General features: G+C 30.6%; 1 protein-coding gene across 7 annotated transcripts; it reads right to left on the bottom strand.

Annotated features, from left to right (window-relative positions):
* Positions 1-1,524: 1,524 nt before the first annotated feature.
* LOC105254747 lies at positions 1,525-12,120 on the bottom strand. Of its 7 annotated transcripts, XM_025407224.1 has the most exons (10): positions 11,827-12,099; positions 10,019-10,326; positions 9,588-9,766; positions 4,884-5,092; positions 4,398-4,751; positions 4,033-4,122; positions 3,539-3,721; positions 2,646-2,807; positions 1,862-2,098; positions 1,525-1,645 (listed from the first exon to the last, which is right to left on the bottom strand). In XM_025407224.1, exons 4-9 carry the CDS (start codon positions 5,089-5,091, stop codon positions 1,917-1,919), a joined length of 1,179 nt encoding a protein of 392 aa, XP_025263009.1. In that variant the 5' UTR covers position 5,092; positions 9,588-9,766; positions 10,019-10,326; positions 11,827-12,099; the 3' UTR covers positions 1,525-1,645; positions 1,862-1,916. The 7 variants fall into 7 exon arrangements, with proteins under 7 accessions (XP_025263009.1, XP_025263010.1, XP_025263011.1 ...); XM_025407225.1 differs by lacking the exon at positions 3,539-3,721 and having other exon boundaries at positions 11,827-12,100; XM_025407226.1 differs by lacking the exons at positions 1,525-1,645; positions 1,862-2,098; positions 2,646-2,807 and adding an exon at positions 2,820-3,254 and having other exon boundaries at positions 11,827-12,103.
* Positions 12,121-15,601: the final 3,481 nt, after the last annotated feature.

Below are 15,601 nucleotides of genomic sequence, written 5' to 3'. Positions count from 1 at the left end.
TGTGTCATATACATTATGAACACATTATTCTTCATTACATATATGTTATGTATATATATATATAACATTTATAAATAAAAGAAAAAGTAAATTCTCTATATATCGTAAACTCTCTCAAAATAAAGATTTTCATTATAACTCGAACAAAATTTGAAAAAAGCAAAATTCTTAATTGTAATCTTTGGCTCTTGCGCTAACATGTCTTATTTAAATACGTTGACAAGATAATTATCACATTCAGTCAGAGGGCTCTTCTAGTTCTTCCGGAAGATCGTTTCGATCCCTCTGAATTTTTCTTTTTTTTTCTTTCTCTCTATCAATACGCTCTTTAGCGTGAGCTAACCATACTTTTATTGTATTAGATATGTGCTCATCCTTTGCTGCTTCATGCGCGTTTCTTACAATAGCTAAAACAGAAGGAAATATGTTTTTTGAAATTAATTATTTCAACTTCTTTTTTATTTGAATAAAAGGCATCTCTAACACATTTGCAAAATGTAATTTAAATAAAATAGAATAAAATGAAATTTCTTCTTTTTAATTTTGTTTCTAAGACTCGTATGTAATTATGATGGATATAATTGAAAAATATTAATATGACTATTACAATTTCAAACATTTTTAACATTTTTCAGAAAATTAAAATATAATGTATTACAAGTGTATCAAAAGTAATTTTTAGTTTTATCAAAATATTCAAAAGCCTTAATAATGTTAGGAAGAAAAAAATTGTTCCTTAAGGGGGAATACGCAGTCAGGCAGTGCGAAAACAGAGGGTCTTTCTCGAATTTTTTAAAAGAAAACGAATAGTTTTTTATTTACAAACTTTTGCATGATATTAATCAACATTTAAGAACATTTTGTAATTTTTTCATTAAGAAATAATAATAATTATAATTGTTGTGACTATTTTGATATGGCTCCTAAAAAAAGTGGCATTCCGATGGACACTGTAACTCGAGGCAGGATCATCTGAAACCAAAAACCCAAAAAGATTTCGTTAGTAGAAGACTTTGTCTTTCATGTGAACGAAGGATTTTGAAAAAAATTAAATTTTGAATTTTTTAGAGAACTTTTAAGTTTAGAGAACTTTTAAGTCACGATTTTTGCTTAAAAAATCGACCGATTTTATTTTTTAAAACAAGTTCTAATCATCAAAAAAAATTCTTCGTTCACACGGAAGGCAAAGTCATCTACTAACGAAATGTTTTTGGGTTTTTTATTTCAGATGATCCTGCCTCGAGTTACAGTGTGTCCACCGGAATTTTTTGAGGAGCTATATTAAAATAGTCACAACAATTATAATTATTATTTTTTAATTAAAAAATATTAATTAAAAAATTACGAAATATTCTTAAATTGTTGATTAATATTATGCAAAAGAGTTTGTAAATAAAAAACTTTATTAGTTTCCTTTTAAAAAATTTGAGAAAAATCCTGTTTTTGCGCCGCCTGACTGCGTATTCACCCTTAATAGTTTACTTACTTAATATTACTTGACACAAGTTCAGCTGGGAAAAATTCTTTTTTTTTTGGCACCATGCCAACTATATAATACAGCAACTTTGTTTGAGACTATTTGTCTCAATAAATTTAAACATGAATTTTTAATATCCCGCGCTGTCAATCGTGTTAACTGTTTGATCTGTAATAAATAGAAAATATTATTAATACCTCTTTCAAACGTGAGTTTTTAAAAGTATAGCTTTTTAAACAACACTTCTTGGATGTCACTTAGGCATCCTAATTAAAGAAGTTATATCACACACTTTTAATTTTCAATTTTTAAAGCAATCATTAACTGTTATCCTCTTCAATAATTCTCTTAAACAAATATTTTCTAATATTGAATTATAATTACCATTTCATTTCGGTATACAATGTCATTCGTCAATTTTCGTTCCATAATTTCTAAATCATTTTCGTCTCTTACTTAGTGGTAAATGTTGAAAAATATCAATTTTTTCCTGTGCTTCTTCTGCAATCTGTGCGGTATTAGAAACCTTTTCTAAAATTTTTTGGGTTAGTTTCAGGTTATTGCTCATTTTTAATTCCAGATGTTGGAATTTTTTAATTATGTAGCGTTCAAAATCAAATCCTACAACACATTTAAATTACATTTATGCATGTATATATATATATATATATATATATATATATATATATATTAATATGTACATAAAAGTATTAAAGTATGATTATTAAAAAATTAGTATATATATATGTATAAACGTAGTTTCATAAATATTTTAGTTTTCATGTCACAATATATTAAAATGAAATAAAATAATCTCATAAATTTAATAAAATGATCTCGTAAACCTTACAATTTTTAGTAATTTTTAAAACGTTTTTCGTAAGATTTATTTAGATTTATTTAGATTTATTTATTTTTTAGCAAATCTCGCGTAACTTAAACCAGTGTATGAGTACATACATACATGCCTATATACTTTTACGAATTATATGTTAAAAATACAAAAAGATCGCAAAATTTTAAAAATAAAATTGTTTTAAAATAAATGTTTTTGAAATAGTAAAATATGTAATGGAATTGCTGATTTTCTTTGAAAGCGTCGATATTGAAATTTTGGAGTGTATTTGAAACTTTTAAGATTAAAAAAATTATACAGTTGCATACTAACCCTCAGTATAATTTGACATATGTCTGTTGGGCAGGACATTTTCATTATGAAGACGTTCAGTGATGTCTATCGAAGTATTTAACATATGTCTGTTGGGGGGGACATTTTCATCATGAAGACGTTCAGTAATGTCTATCGAAGTTTCCGCGCACTGTCCTGAAACTGATTAAATAATGCTATCATTGTTTCCAAACAATTTAAACCAATTTATTTACATTTAAGGGCGTTCTATAATGCAATGTAAATATCTCGACACCAGTCGTGAAGCAATTGCGAGAGCCAATTAGAAGCTCAGAATGAGAATAGAAACAGGAGGGAACATATAGTACTAAGCAGGCGGATGGAAGTGACTATATACAATGTATAAAGTGATGCTCAAGATAGCTACGCAAGCGTTGATTTATTGTCTGAAACAGGAGCCGATCATGTTTGATGCAAAGTGACGCTCAAGATGGCTGCCATGACGTAGTTCCGTTCGTCAAAATCCTGCCTCAACTATCGATATTTTCCCTCCTATTTCTATTTACTCTGAGTTTAAAAATGTCACTACTTCATAATTGATAATGGAATGATTGCGACGCATTGCCTCTTACAATAGTTCAATAATTTCTAAAAAACATGAATAATATAGAAGACAAAATTTCTTACTATTTGTTCTACACTGCCCGTCAATGACTCGTGCTGTTGTTATGTCTCTCTTACTCTGCCTATACCGGCGCTGAGGTACGAAACAGAATAAGAGAGAAATAACAAATCCAACGCAAATCATTGACGGACGGTATACATACATAAACATATATACATGTATATATAATCTAAATAAATAAACATTTACACACATACAATAATTAAAGACACATTAAATAATTAAAGACAAAACGGAGATTACTAACCTCGCTTAGAATTTAAATTCAAACTTGGAAGACTTGTATCACAACGCGGAATTACACATTTCTTTACATCGCCGCGCGCATGCCGTCGTTCAGGCTCATGATTATCACAACGTGGGAATACACATTTATTTATATCGTGCCGTCGTTCAGGTTCAGGATTTACATTAACAATACACTGTGAATCTGAAAATGGTAAAACAAAACATATAAATCATAAAAAATTAAAATTGTGTGTTAAAATATTAAGTAAAATATGCAATATTAATGCAATTTGTAAAAAATAGTTTCCTTTAAAAATTAGATAATAAAGTGCAATTTTTAAAAACTTTGTACATGAACACAAGAAAATATAAATACGCATGCAGAAATATAAACGTACACACACACACGCACGCAGTCATTATATATGTATATATTAGATATTCGAGAATATAAAATGTAAATTAGTAATGTACATAAAATAGAAGGTATATAGAAATCATTTCCATACAAACCTTGGCTGGAATTTAAATCCAAATTTGGACTGCGTCGGACTACATTTTCATAATCAGAATACTCCGAAATTGCGAAACTGCTTTGTGAAGCTAAAAGTAAAAAAGAAAAAAGTATATAACTATTAATATTCCAATAAAATTTTGTTTTTGCATTATTCTATGTTTTAATGTGCGATATTAAACATGATATAATACAGAATTTAATGTAATACATAATGTTTTTTATTACAAGGTTAAAATGATTCTTGATATAAAATCTTTATCTAATCAAAATAAAATAGAGCATTGAATATTATAATTTTATTATAATCGTATTGCTGTTGTAAAAACTATCATGTATACATATTTAGATAAAAATTACTTACGAAAATCAACTTCTTCAATGTTGTTAAAATTGTAAGATGCAGTACTTTCTTGTTCCAGTTTTGTGTCGGCAATTTTAGAATACTTTATTGTATTATTTTTACATACTCGAGTTGTTTTTGTGGACGTCTCCTTATAGACGTTTTTGATTGGAGGTTTGGGAAGATCTGAGAGAATGGCTTGCTCAGAATCGCTTTCATCGTTAGTATACTCATATGAACTGGAATCATGCATCTTAGCCGCTCTAATTTTGCGGGATTTTTTACAAAGTTTCTGTCTATCCTCGTCGGTACAAGAATTGATGTCGGACATTTCTTCAGCTAATTTCAATTTTTGTCGAGCCACAGCATAGTTTGCTGAAAAAATAATATATGAAATAAACATAATATAAGCACCATTGTTTTTCTATAAAAGCAAATAAAAGTATCAATATCGTATTTATAGAAAATAAATATATTACAAAAACTTTAAATAATTAAATTACTTACAAGATGTCGCATATATTTTCAGGACAGTATGCTCCTCCCATGTACAATCAGGTACTTCCATCAATTTAACCGCTTTGTCATATCTGTCGTTACTGATATAATGTCTGGGCCATTTTGATTTTCGTAAATCACTACTTAACCAAGTAGCGGGTACGATTTGCAGACCATCTTTGAACTCAACAATAGCATATTTCTTTTTATTGTCCATTCTGTGCGAAAATAGATGCAAAAATTAAATATCGGAATGTAGAAACGGAAAAACGGCAAACTTGTCATTTTCATATAGCAATTTAACATATTTTTTAACTATGGTTTTCAACGGCCATGCCTTTAAGTCAGATAAAGTATGAACAGAATAGATATCCAGTAACGAAGATAAACACGGAACATTAAAGACATCTTCCTTTTCCATGAATTCTTGACCAATAATGACAGGAATATTTCGTTTTGCGCAGTAAACTACATTTTTTATACAGACAATTGCACCACAACTTAAACCACAACAGCTATCGGAAAGTGTGTCAGCTTTGAATGTCATTCCGTTGAACTTGACAACTTTATATTGTGGATTGTGGCAATTCGAAATAATAGGACCATCATAATGTAAGGACATTAAATTATAATGTTGTGGCCCATAATGTGGCCTAGTAGTTGAGGTAAATAAGCTCTTTTCTTTTTCAATGAATCTTCGTACAACTTGTTGTAAAGGTTTTTCTGATTTTCGAATATACTTTTTAAGTATCTGCATGTAATTTTCAAATTGAAAGGCACTGAAGTTGTCTAGAGGTCCATATATTTTGACGTCATCAACAAGATGAATAAGACTATGCACATTATGTGATACGTTTTGCGCTCCGTACAATTTTACAAATGTTTTAACAAAGAAATAAATAAGCTCTTGTGCATAGCTAAGGTGTTCGTGTAACTTCTCCGAGGACAAAATCCTTATAACAACATGTAATGTCATAAAATGTATATATACATCTTTTTTTAATATAGATTTAAATGCTATTGGTCCTGTATAAAGTAATATTTGTCTATATTCTGTAGCTTTCCACAATTTCACACAATCTAATCTTCGTGGTTTTCGTGCAAATTCAACAGGTATTGATGGTTTTAATTGGCTTATTAAACGTGTAGAAATATCGTTCACGGCTTTGTATTGTAATCGATATTGCAGTTCTCCATGAAGCCATAAGTTTAACAATTTGCGCATAATTCCTAAGCACACCAAATGCATATAGTCCAAAGGCACATTTGTTACAGGTTTGAATTGAGGAATATTTAAGAGACTGCACGTTATATTTGGCTTATGATAATTATCGTCTATCTTTTGTATGAAATCATCGTCAGATCTAAGTGGTGCGTCCATCTGTGGAAAACACAATCGATTTCTAATATACTCTCCTTCCGTTGTACACTTCGTGCAACTGGAATATCCAGAATGTCCTTTTACAGACAAAACAAATGCTTTCGCAGGAGTGTCACATACTAAAGCTTCTATCTGACATGGTATCAGTCGATCGTTGATGTTAATTCCATTTTCGCATATATCTTTTGCTTCGTCGACAAAATTTTTCAAAAACTCATTAGCATCTTCCGGTTTTTCGTTACCATGATAAAGTCCAATCATGAAAACGTTGCCATTTGGAATAATTGAGCCAAGTATAGGCCAAAACTGCTGTTGCGACGATCTTGTTAATGGCAATCCATCAATGTTGATTGCTATTTTTAAGCAATCAATATTCTTTTTAACAGATGACAAATTTTGGTTTATACATTTTAATAAACCAAAATGATAATATGTTCCTGGATCAACTATTCGGATGTCTTGTTGTCTCGGTGTTTTTAGCAGCGTTCGTGCGTCCACGAAAAGTGTTGAAAAACACGAATGTTTTCTTAACGTTAATAGCAACATATTTAGAGCGGTTTGTGAAATTTGATGCTCAACAGCCCATGCTGCAAGGTCATTTTCAAAAGATGGACTTCTGTTATCATTACCAAAATCCAGATTGCTTGATTCGTCACAAAAATCGTTTAGAGATGATCGTTGTGAATCTGATTCTGATGCAGACTGTCTGTCAGATTGTACATTTTCAAGTTGTACTAATATGTTGTCTTCATGTTGTTCATATTGTATAATATTGTTATCAATATTATCAGTTTCATTTTCTATATCACTACTTTTTGCTTTAGATTTAAATCTGCCATAGCCCGTATTCGTTGTGCATTTAGTATTAGAACTTGACAAAAAACATTTATGAAAATTTTTTGAAATAATATCTGCCTCTTGTGCAGCTAGTCTTCTCAGATGTCGTCTTGACATATATAGAGTATCTTTTCGTCTGTAACATTTCCCACTAATATTCATGTTGATAAATCTGTTTAATATAAAAAACTTTGGTAACAAGATATATTATGTAATATTATATTATGTAAATTATTTATAAAGAAAGTGACATGACTGTAACGACAATTGTAGATATGTACGATAATCGATTGTGTCATATTGTGAAATAATAACAATTTTTTAACAAGGAAAGAATATTAGTGGTTTAAAGCACAAAAAATTTTTAATTTTGTAGATAAAAGTTAGTAACTTAAAAAATGTTTTTAAAATAGTCAAAGTTAAAAATAAACATTGAAAATAACAGAGTTAAAAATTAATACAAACAAATTTAGAATAAGGCTCGTAAGATCAAAGTCACAAATATAAATAATCAAGGCAATACGAGCCAAACGCGGATAGTAGTGCGTTGAGCTTTTGTAGAAAATTAATTTTTCTACAAAGCTAAATGCTGTGCACAAGGCACAAATTTTCTTTGGTACATGATCAAGCATTAAAAATTAATAACTTTTCTCACATACACAATTATATTCTTTATAATTTATTATTTCATAACAAGTTTTACAACTCAATCTTGGAAAAATGCAGAGTTGTTTTTCATTTATGTGTAAAAATAAATAAATTTTTTGGTAATTATGCAGTATAAGGGAGCCACCCCCGATTTCAATAATTTTTATGTATGTTATCAAGGTCATCATCGTGAGTAATGTTATGAAGGTTTTAGTCAGCGGTCATTGTTTTTTAAAAAGTTATTTTGTAAAATCATATTTTATAAAAAATTGTAAATTTCACTTTTTAAATTTTTTCATTAATAACTTTTTAACCAACAAAATCCTTCTAGAATTACTATATTTTTATATATTCTGCATAAATTATAGCAGAGTCTCTGCTATATTAATATATGTATAAGAATTATAAAATATCGTATATAAATATCAACGAACAAATTATCGCTTTCAGACACCTTGTACATTTACAATAGAAATGATTGTTTTGTTTCGGTTTCTTCGATCAAATACATCAAGTACATTATCGATCAAACTCAGTTTATCATATAACTCTATAGCAGACATTTTCTGGAGAAAATGAGTTATTCAGTGGAGCAAATGAATAATAATCCGTGGCTTGCAGTGCAAGACGTAGTTGGTGATGCTAATTTGTGGCCTAAATTTATTACAAAATGTTCTGGAATCGAAATTTGAACGATCATAATCGGATGATTCTAGTAAATTTTTTACAAAATAACTTTTTAAAAAACAACGACCGCCGACTAAAACTTTCATAACATTACTCACAATGATGACCTTGATAACATACATAAAAATTATTGAAATCGGGGGTGGCTCCCTTATACTGCATAATTAGCATTCTTGCGTGCCATTTTTAAACAAAAAGATATTTTAATGAAACAAGACCACAAATCGCTTTAACACACTTGTAAAATTTTCCGAAAACTAAACTTTTGCCTTGATAATTAATAAATAGCGGTAAAATGAGTGTCAAAGTAAATGAGCTACTGAGCTGTCAAAATCGTCAAAACAGACAAGTTAACTTTGACACTCATTTTATAGCTATTTATTAATTGTCAAGACAAAAGCTTAGTTTTCGGAAAATTTTACAAGTGTGCTAAAGCGATTTGTAGTTTTGTTTCATTAAAATATCTTTTTGTTTAAAAATAGCACGCAAGAATTCTCAACGTGTCATTTCTCGCTTCTGACGTCACAAACCGATACGACCGTGGCAACTACTCCCAGACAGCATAAGTACGTTATATGAACATTCATAGAATAATATAAGAGAATATTTGAATATTCGTAGAATATTTTACGCGTCTATTGGAGTTCCTATAAATTTCCAATGGAACATTAGAAGTAGACAAAAAGTCACGTTCTGTGAATGTTATACGAATATTATATGAATATTCCCATACAGCACAAAATATTCGGAGAATATTCTTTTTCCTGTTTTTCAAAACTAATTGAATTAAAATTACAAACATGCATTCTATATTTGGACTGTTCAATCGCTCGACCGTGACAAGCTTTTATTAATGTGATAAAGCTGCTTAAAACATATACTATTTTTTAAATTAATTTTTTTAAATATTAAGGTTCCTGAGCCCAGACAGCACAAAATATTCGGAGAATATTCTAACAAGATTCTTCTATAAGTTCTAAGAATATTCGAAAAGAATATTCCATGTAATACTAAGAACGTTTCTGGAATGTTATTGGAATATTTATTTGTTAAGTCCTCAGAATATTCAATCAAGAATTTTAATTCAATTAGTTTTGAAAAACAGGAAAAAGAAATGTAATCAAAATAAAAAAAATTTCAAGTACAGAAAAAAAACATACTTGTTCTGTTGAAGACTCTTGCAGAACCCTGCGAAAAACTCTGTGATGAACTCTGTGAAGAACTTTGTGGAGAATACTGTGAAGAGTCTTGCAAAAAACTCTGTGAAGAACACTGCATAGAACACTGCGAAGAACCCTGTGAAGAACTCCGCGAAGAACACTGCGAAGAACGCTGCGAGCTGAAAGTTATATATATATCATTTTAAGACACATTATTTTAAAAATATTAAAGAAAATGTATAAATAATATTGTATAAATAATACTATATTTTTAAATACTATATTTTTTAAATACTATATTTTTTTCTTTTAATGTAAATTTAATAAAACGTCCTTTGTGTAAAAATTTGGCTGTCACCCAGATATGGATGACGATCAAAGTGCTCAAAATAAAATTTAAAAAAATTTCAAGAACAGAAAAAAAAACATACCCGTTCTGTTGAAGATCCTTGCAGAACCTTGCGAAGAACTCAGTGATGAATTCTGTGAAGAACCTTGCAAAGAACCCTACGAAGAACTCTGCGAAGAACTCTGCGAAGAACTCTGCGAAGAACACTGTATAGAACATGCGAAGAATTCTGCGAAGAGAGAACACTGCGAAGAATACTGCGAAGAACTCTGCGAAGAGAGAACACTGCGAAGAATACTGCGAAGAACTCTGCGAAGAGAGAACACTGCGAAGAATACTGCGAAGAACTCTGCGAAGAGAACACTGCGAAGAATACTGCGAAGAACGCTGCTGAAAGTTATATATATTTATATACATATATCATTTTAAGACGTTTTAAAAATAATAAAGATAATGTATGTATTGATATTCCTGAACACGTTCTAAATTTGTAAAACTATTCTGTTGATACGAAATATATATCTGAGATGTATATCTAAGATATTTTATACTAATTACCCCAATAGCCAAGTCTGCTAAAGCAGATCTTGTCAGGGAATCTGTTAGAAATTGTTGTCGACAGAAAGATTACAGAATCGATGCAGGTTCTGATATATCATGTGATGTCGCCAGAATGTCAACAGAAATATAACAAAGCTTGTTAACATAATCAGTTACCAGATTGGCAGCAAAAATCGAACAGATTCTGCCGGCATAACTTAGTGGCAGATTGGTGGCAGAAATTGAACAGGATCTGTGCGATGCAATTTGACAACAGATTGTCGGCAAAAATCGAACAGGATCTGCGCATACAATCTCTGATAGCAGATTGATGGCAGAAATGGAACAGGATTTGCATGATTCGATAGTTCTTTCACTTACCGCTACGTGAGCTGTACTTTCTCGTAATTGAATTTCTGTCAGAAATATATATAAAGTCACGAATATGAATAAAAGACTAAAAATATAGTAATTATCATTTTAATTTTTCACTTTAATTTCTGATATCTGATACAAGCAAATGAGAGTCAGAATTCAGAATATTAAACTGATTGGAATCAATATAATATATGGAAAATTATTCATGCACTGGCTATTTGAGGCATAAAGCAAGAATTTAATTCTAAATAAATTACATCTCAAGTTTTACAAGTTACATTTACTTTATTATTAATTTAATTAAATAGAATTGAAATTAGTTCTTCGCTATATGAAATATAACTATGATATAACATATTACATATGTCATTTTCTATAAGAAAATTCTAATTAACTTGCCGATAATATTGTTATTTAGCACCTGTAATAATCAATTTTGTTGCATTTATATAATATTAATAAAAGTGCAAATCTTGTGAAATTTCTACTGTCCATTTGCCATCAGGTTGCATCCGCAGATTCTGTTCGGTTTCTGCGAACAATCTAACATCAAATTGCACGCGCAGATCCTGTTCGATTTCTGCTAACAGTCTGACATCAAGTCATGTTAGCATTGATAGCAGATCCTGCTCAGTTTCTGCCGACAATCTGATATCCGATTCTGTGAGCAGGTTCTGCTAGCAGATTAGAAGCAGAATGAGGACGCAGTAGATGTCATTCTGCTGACATGGTTTGATCAAATCTGTTGCCAGTCTGTCGACATACTGCTTACATTTTGCTTATTGGGTTATGTATTAAAAATGTTATATTTTTACATTTTTTGTGTATATAACCTTAAACTATTCTAAGGAGAAAAGCTTTATAAGTATGTAAAAAATATACAAAATATTACGTAAATCATATATAAAATCTGTCTGTTAAACTTTATTTACTATTATATGTAAGATAAAAGTTAAAGAAAAAAAGGATTACCTTCGATTTCACTAAGTTGAAATCCCTTATTCCATCGAGCAAGCGGGAAGAGACCGGAACAGGAACATATGCAGATGGCGTTAAACGTATGTACCGTTTCCATATTTGGCGTCAAACCTGAGATTATACGCCCGCGATAGAAAAGCGTACGTATCTTTACCGTATCTTTGAGTAAATTCTGAGATTGTACGCACGCGATAGAAAACCGAATCATACTATAAGAGATATTATAGAGTTGTTCTCAGTATCTTACGGATGATCATAGTATAATGAGTATGAAAATGGGATGATACGCAGGATATCATGTGCTGTTAGGGATAAAATCAGATTGTGAATATATTTATAAATATTATTTGTAAATTTTACAAATATACAATATTACTTCAAATAACGTGCGCAATACATTTAATATTATTAACTTTTGATTATATCGATTAGTAAACGAGTCGTGCATAATTTGTAATTTGTTAAAAAAGTTATACGCATATTTGCATATAATTTTTTTAAATTTTATCTATTAATATTTTTAACAAATTACAAATTATGCACGGCTCGTTTACTAATCGATATAATGAAAAGCTAATAATATTAAATGTATTGTGCAAGTTATTTGAAGTAATATTGTATATTTGTAAAATTTACACATACTATTTACAAATATTCACAATACATTTGTTGCCTCGAAATAATATATTTATATCGAGAATGGAATGGGCCCCTCCATCGCCCATTCCCGTGAGACGCAACCATAAATATATGTATTTTTTTTGTCTCTCCGATATATGCAAACGAGATATTTGCACTGAGACATCGTTTTCCAACAATATTCATTTTGGAAAAGGCGACAGTCTATTTTCTGCAACAATTTTAAAAAAATGTTGCCTCATATATTTCACATTAGTGGAATATTTCTCCTTACAAGGATTTCCTCCTAAAGCTATAGTTGTAGCGAAAGCTGCAGCATAAATTCCACAGGATATACCATCAGGTTATGCTTGAATCTTTTCAAATATTATATTATTTCTATTTATTTGTGGATAACGGCGATGAATATAATTTTTTTCTTTAGGCACCAATTTATCGTATGTACAACCAGATAAACTATCGTACACTCGAAGTTTGGTACCGTCAAAAAAAATACATCGCCAATGATCATTACAATTTCCTCCAATAATTTGTAAGCTTTTGTCGCTACGACTTGCTACAATTATATGAGGATATTCCAAATATAGCACACTTTGTGTTTCAAAATTAGAATCATTTCTTATAACGCGTAAAAGTAGGTCTAAAGATTCATCATTTATTTTGCTATCTATAGGTAAAACATTATCTTTTACTACATATAAAGGAGCAACTGAATTATCTAAAAATTCTCTTTGCTTGGCTATATCGTCTTCAGTTAGTTCTCTATTTTTGGAGTAACTAACAACGATGCAATCGTCATCTTGTTCTGCATTCAGAGCAGTAACAATAGTTGCTTCCATTGGTAAAATATTCGAAATATTTATTTCAGATTCGACACATTCATCTTTTTCGATAATGTTTTCGTCTTCTGAATTACATTATACATCTGAATTAATTATAATACAGTACATAATTTTTGCAAACAAAAATGCTTGAAATATTTTATAATTATTTTATAAGAACGCACATGCAAACCGTATCTGCAGCAAAGTATTTATAAAAGTTACCAGCACACGAATAGATCGCCTCTGGGACAAATGTTTTTTAATTACCATAGCGCTCATGCAACCGCGTCTGGTATAAAATATTTTTAAAAACCAGCGCACGAATAGATCGCCTCTGGATTTATTGCAGAACGCACATGCAAACCGTATCTGCAGCAAAATATTTATAAAAGTTACCAGCACACGAATAGATCGCCTCTGGATTTATTGCAGAACGCACATGCAAACCGTATCTGCAGCACAATATTTATAAAAGTTACCAGCACACGAATAGATCGCCTCTGGGACAAATGTTTTTTAATTACCATAGCGCTCATGCAACCGCATCTGGTATAAAATATTTTTAAAAACCAGCACACGAATAGATCGCCTCTGGATTTATTGCAGAACGCACATGCAAACCGTATCTGCAGCAAAATATTTATAAAAGTTACCAGCACACGAATAGATCGCCTCTGGATTTATTGCAGAACGCACATGCAAACCGTATCTGCAGCACAATATTTATAAAAGTTACCAGCACACGAATAGATCGCCTCTGGGACAAATGTTTTTTAATTACCATAGCGCTCATGCAACCGCGTCTGGTATAAAATATTTTTAAAAACCAGCACACGAATAGATCGCCTCTGGGACAAATGTTTTTTAATTACCATAGCGCTCATGCAACCGCGTTTGGTATAAAATATTTTTAAAAACCAGCACACGAATAGATCGTTTCGATAAATATTTTTTAATTATCACAGTGCTCATGCAAATCGCATCTGGTATAAAATATTTTTAAAAACCTGCACACGAATACATCGCTTCTGAGACAAATACTTTTAAAAGCAGCTAGCTCATGAATAAATCGTCTCTGGCACTAACTACTATAAATATATATATATATAAAAAGTATGTAATCTTTGATAGAAAGGCAAGCGTTTGGCATTATACTTACACATCAACAACCTCTTGCTGTCAACAACGGGCTTCTTCTTTTCTCAAACCGGACTCGATCCCGACTCGAACCAGGGACGTAACAATATATAATACTTTCATTATAACCGACACGTTATAACGCGTTGTAATTTGTAACGGTCGAGGATCGAGGAATGTCGAGAAACATCGAGCTGTACTCTATGCGAAATAATTTGCTGTTGCCAGCGTATCCATTCTGGCATCACTGCTCAGTAAATATATATATTACAGCCGCCGCGCAGTCTGATTCCGCAATATTATAGAAAATAAAATTTTTATATTTTGCATTTTTTCGATTTGAAAATAATTGCAATGGATTAATGAAATTTTTGCGATTAAAACGACACCAAACATGACATAAATCGGATCATTTTTAATTAAATTAATTACAAAATTTTAATTATGTATTTCATTATAAATCACTCGATTTATGTCGTGTTTGGTGTCATTTTAACCGCAATAATCTCATTAATTCATTGCAATTATTTTCAAATCGGAAAAGAGCGAAATAAAAATTTTAATTTTTATGATATTTAAATCCAGAACAGTTGTTATAGATAAGGAAAGGTCTCCGATTCGAAACGAGAGCAAGAAGGAATAAGGAGCAAGCGAGATGACGAGACATCAAAGAGTTCCGAGGTCTCGCTCGCCAGGCTCACTTTTTCTTATCTTCGTATGTATACATGTCAATTTATAATGGAAAATAAAATTTTTTTATTTCGCATTTCTTCGACTTGAAAATAATTGCAATAGATTAATGACGATTTTGCGATTAAAATGACACCAAACATGACATAAATCGGGTTATTTTTAATTAAATTAATTACAAAATTTTAATTATGTATTTCATTAAAAATGACCCGATTTATGTCATGTTTGGTGTCATTTTAATCGCAAAATCGTCATTAATCTATTGCAATTATTTTCAAGTCGAAGAAATGCGAAATAAAAAAATTTTATTTTCCATTATAAATTGACATATATACATACGAAGATAAGAAAAAGTGAGCCTGGCGAGCGAGACCTCGGAACTCTTTGATGTCTCGTCATCTCGCTTGCTCCTTATTCCTTCTTGCTCTCGTTTCGAATCGGAGACCTTTCCTTATCTATAACAACTGTTCTGGATT

Source organism: Camponotus floridanus, unplaced genomic scaffold, assembly GCF_003227725.1.
Source record: "Camponotus floridanus strain SB8 unplaced genomic scaffold, Cflo_v7.5 scaffold169, whole genome shotgun sequence".
NCBI classification, from domain to species: Eukaryota; Metazoa; Arthropoda; class Insecta; order Hymenoptera; family Formicidae; genus Camponotus; species Camponotus floridanus.
This window is presented reverse-complemented; position numbering and strand designations above follow the sequence as displayed.

Bases quoted from the DNA above. Each gene is read 5' to 3' on its own strand.
- LOC105254747 (XM_025407220.1), bottom strand. From the start codon at position 7,254: ATGAATATTAGTGGGAAATGTTACAGACGAAAAGATACTCTATATATG.